At 38.0% G+C, this 5,085-nt stretch overlaps 1 protein-coding gene across 1 annotated transcript; it reads right to left on the reverse strand.

The window, feature by feature from the left end:
- Positions 1 to 390: 390 nt before the first annotated feature.
- Positions 391 to 4,775, reverse strand: LOC110288783 (NACHT, LRR and PYD domains-containing protein 9C-like). The gene is made up of 4 exons (XM_021155036.1): positions 4,729 to 4,775; positions 3,858 to 4,028; positions 3,157 to 3,327; positions 391 to 732 (listed from the first exon to the last, which is right to left on the reverse strand). Exons 1-4 carry the CDS (start codon positions 4,773 to 4,775, stop codon positions 582 to 584), a joined length of 540 nt encoding a protein of 179 aa, XP_021010695.1. The 3' UTR covers positions 391 to 581.
- Between the last annotated feature and the right edge of the window lie 310 nt (positions 4,776 to 5,085).

Below are 5,085 nucleotides of genomic sequence, written 5' to 3' on the forward strand. Positions count from 1 at the left end.
TTTTTGGTTTTTTTCGAGACAGGGTTTCTCTGTGTAGCCCTGGCTGTCCTAGCACTCACTTTGTAGACCAGGCTGGCCTCGAACTCAGAAATCCTCCTGCCTCTGCCTCCCGAGTGCTGGGATTAAAGGCGTGCACCACCACGCCCGGCTTTGGATCCATGTTTCTAAACATTGTCTTACTACTTTCTGCATCACAATGTTCCTGTATTTAAGGATCACAGAATGAACTACACACAGGAAGTTCAGGTGGATATTAGCTGCTCTGAGAATGACACCAACTGAAGACAAGTTACAGTTCTGGTTGGGAGTGATAGTTTAAAGAGGATCGGTGTCCATTAAGTTTCAAATTCCTACACTTTAAGACATTCATTGAGGAAACATTCATGTTTTCAAACACGCTTCGTGTTTATTGAATGTGCTTGTAATATAAACATTGCAAAGTGGTATGGGGAGATATAAAGAAGGGTGGGGGTGGGACAATGTGGAAGAACAGCCCTGGAAACAGCCACCACTACCATGGTGTGCAACTTGGGACAGGGTATATGGGAGAAACATAATAGAGGATAAGCCTTTGTCACAGATCAATTCTTGCTGTGCCATACCGGACGAACACCCCTCTTTTCACGTTCCTCTTCAACCCAGGGAAAATGCAAAACATTCAGATTGTTATTTTTCTTTTCCACAGCTTGCAGTAATGTCTGTGATTCCTCAGAAAATACAGATTTGTCCAGTCTGGGGTGAAAAAAAGAAACTTCTGTTTACTACTTTTTAAAAAAAATCACTAATTTGTGTGTGTGTGTGTACAGATGCATGCTTCTCCAAATATGTGAAGGTCAGAATCCACCCTCCCTCTTCTACTATGGGAATTTTGGATTGTCAGGTGTGGCAGCAAGTGCCTTCACTCACTGAGCCATGTCAGCATCCCAAGTTTTTGTTGACAATCATTTGCCTCTCTTTACACCTATGACTGTCTCTCTGTCATCTGTTCCTAGGAATGAATGAATGAATGAATGAATGAATAAATAAATAAATAAATAAATAAATAAATAAATAAATAAATAAATGGAGGGAAAGCATCATTATTTCCCAGAGAGTAGAGACCCTTTCATTCATGTATATATGAATTCATATGAATTCATATATATATGAATTCATATATATGTGTGTATATACACATATATAATATATACATATATATTATATATGCATATAAAATATCAAGATATTAAAATTAAAGTTAAACAATATTGAAGCATAAATGGCTGTTTGTACCCACTCACTGTTTAAGTGCCTATGAGCATAATTTCTTACTCATGCATTATAACTTTACATAGTGTTGGCTTTCCTTAAACTTATGAACAATGGTGTAATTCATGTCCTAGCCACCAATCTTATAATTATTCATATTAAGTCTGTTCCTTTTGTGTTCCTATCAACTTTCTGTGAGACACTTAATGACATATCCTATACCTTAGCTCACCTATTCTCTTTGACTATTTCAACTATGCCATGATTACTAAACTTACCTAAAAAAAAAAAAAAAAACCCAATACTGATTCCACAGACAGTAAACATTGCCAAATGATTATTATCATTATATCTATATTTTAAAAATCAATGTGTTTATTTTTGAGAATTTCTTATGCATATAATATGTTTTGATCATATTCTTTCCCCGTTCCCTTCTCTGACCCTTCCACATTCTTTTCCAAATTTCATGTCCTTTTCCTGCCCAATAGCTCAGTGAATCTAACTAGAGATTTCCATAAATGTATGCTTTTAGGACCTTCCTCTGGAGAATATGCAACCTAGCAGGGTTGCATATTCTCCAATAATTACATCATTGAAAAGAACCAACTCTCCTTCCCCTTGAAGCCACTAAATGTAAATAACTCTTCAGCTAGGGGTAAGGTCTCAGAAGATCCTCCTCTATCTATGTTGGAATTTTGACTGGCTTGATTTTATGCAGGTCTTGTGGAGGCAACCTCTGCTACAGTCTGTTCATGTGTGTGTCTACCTTATTGAGCCTAGCAGGTGCTGCTTTATAGGTTATCTCCACCTCTTACCACCTTTCTATGCCTTCTTCAATATCGCCTGGAAGTAAAGGATCACAGATGTGGGCTTGGTTTTTTAATTTTTTGTCAAATAATGTCCTGAGAATGAATATTCAATATAATTAATAACATTTCTCTCTTGAAAATTTTCCTTTAGTTTTTTGACCATTAGTCTCCCTGAATTTTAAAACTTAAAACTGGAACACGGGTCTCTTTGAAAGTACAGCTGGCTTCCTCAAGCTTCTTCTCCCCTCTGTTTTTTCCTTGTCTGGTGACTATAAGCATGTGCTACGTCACCTTTAATTACACAAAGAGTTCACACTGATGTGCTGTGCTCTTTTAGATCTCTTGCTCAATTTCAGCTCCAGACTCTCCACCCTCTCCTTTGGTCAGTCCTGCCCCAACTATAGCATTCTTACCATGATTAACCATCTGAGCTAACACCCTAGAGCTCTTCCCTAATCCTTGCTTTAACATTACTCTTTATAGCCCTAGTACAGGATTTAAATCAACAGGGTGGAGGTGTGACAAAATATTCACACATATAAAGAAAATAGTTATAAAAATCAATTTGTCATTGAAAATGTGTTGTCTTGAGAGACCAACTGAATTACACAAGGTATACTATATATGTATATACTGAATAACACAAGGTATACTATATATGTGAATTTATATTTATAACCATTTATCTTTTTATTTCATGTCCAGTATATTATACCCTTGTGCATATGTACATGTATTTATTGGGGGGGGGGATAAATTACGATCTGTATATGAGAGAGAACATGTACCTTATTTCTTTCTGGTTGCCATACTTCTAAATCTACTCATTTTCTGCAATTTTTGTGATTTCATGCTTTAGAACAGAATGGCAACTTATAAAAATAAGCCGTATTATTTTTAAAAAATGACTGATGATATTTGAAGTAATCACCACCATAGGATGATTACCCATGAGTGCATAGGTATCAATCTGTTAATGTGTGACAGTGGGCCTACACAACAGAACTCCTCAACCCTGGAGCTGAGGTTATGAAAAGTGACACAGAAGAGCTTGTTTTGAAACCATTCCTGACCATGGGAGACAGTGTGTACTCACCCAAGCATATTCAGTTTACAGTGTTTGTGGTTCAGAGCCTCACAGAGCATCACCAGCCCAGAGTGATGCAAGGCATTCCAGTCCAGATTTAAGCTCTTCAATGTGTTGCAAGTGATAAGAGCCAATGCCAGGTCTTTACAACAGTCACTGCTGAACTCACACATGTCTAACCTGTGAGCAGGAATATTCCAGAAAAAGATTGTGTTGTTCAGTGCCAGATCCAGGCATCTGATCAAACATCTAGCCAATCCCAAATGTCCACATTACCAACACTGAGCAAATCCTTATTTCAAATCAAAGAGGTTGAGACCCACAAGTTGAAAAAAATGTTTAGCTCTCATGCCTCATTAAAGAAGCTTCATTTTGTCATGGACTGGATAATATGGAGACTCACATAGTCAACATTCAGAGAGGGTACAGTGTTCAAAGGCACAAATGAAGCATTTACATCAATCTCTCCCCTCAAGATTCAGGGGATACAACAGAAGAAGGGTCAGAAAGACTAGAGGAACCAGATATCGAGGTGGGGTAAGACAACAGGAGTATTGCATTCAATATCACAGCAGCTGTACAAGACCTGTGCATTTCCTCAAAATTTATGAGCCTATGCTAGTTGGACTTCTTAACCCTATTAATCCTCTAGCATTTCCTCATCAAGTTGTGAGTCCTCCCTCCCACCATGGCAGTTAAGAGAAACTCACCCAAGACACTGCAATTTACATTTAGGATGACACAGAGCTTCACATAACCGTTTGACACCAGTGTCTTGTATGTTATTGTTGCCAAGTTTCAGGGTCTTTAGATTTTTATTACAAGTAAGGACAGCTGAGATCTTTTCACAGCATTCTGAAGTTAAATAGCAACCAGGCAACCTGGGGAAAACATAGTTGTAAATACACTTACTCCCCAATCCTTTTGTTTTGTTTCATTTTTAATTTTATTTTTTAGAACTTCATATGAGTACTGCATCTACAGCCATCAATATCACTTCACCTCTTCCTCCATTTCCCCCCAGTACCCCTTTCATATCAACAATCTCTTCTTTAATTATTCTCATTACATGCATACATGTGATATATGTGTGTGCATGCACATATGTACATGTATATGCAACCTAATAAGTCCACTTAGTTTTGCTTGTATGTACATGTATCCAGGGGGTGGATAACCTAGGTTATAATGTCCCCTTGTGGAGAATGATTCTCCATTCCAGCGGCCATTATTCACTGGCCACATTTCATTTTCCCATTCTTGCCCCCTTTTTTAGATAGAATCTCATGTAAACAAGTCAGGCTTCAGACTCATTACATAGCTGAGGATGACTTTGAACTTCCTAACTTTATCCCCCAGTGCTGAGATTATAGTTATGTAGCTAACATAGCTTTTATTTAAGCCTGTGCTGGAGAGTCAAACTCAAAATTGGTGTATACAAAATAAGAATTCTATCAACTGAGCTATATCCCCAGTCCATGAAATTCCATCTTAACAGCTTGACTTATTTATATGAACCATAAAGTCCCAACTGGGGTCCTCTGCTCTACATTGGCTCACCTAAGATTTTCTGCAGCTTACCTAAGTTTTTCTCCTTTGATCTCTTTATGTGGTGTTTCTACTCTCATTACCTCTGGTTATAATACATATATCATTAAAAAATCAGTGGAGCTATATTATCACTGATTTCAGATTCATGTGCAATATCACCATGTGTTGAATTTCTCCCAGTAATTAATATAACATGTCCTTAAACCCTTCCTGAGCCTGAAGTTCATGGTTTCCCATGACACTTTAAATAATAGAGTGCGCTCTTCCGGTCAGAAAAGCACTGGGGTAGTTAGGGCGCAGGGTCGCCTGACACTCGCCAGCTACCCACAACACCCGCCACAGGATCTTAAGACTTCTGGTGAGTGGAACACAGCTTCTGCTCCAATC

Source organism: Mus caroli, unplaced genomic scaffold, assembly GCF_900094665.2.
Source record: "Mus caroli unplaced genomic scaffold, CAROLI_EIJ_v1.1 scaffold_22474_1, whole genome shotgun sequence".
Lineage (NCBI taxonomy): Eukaryota > Metazoa > Chordata > Mammalia > Rodentia > Muridae > Mus > Mus caroli.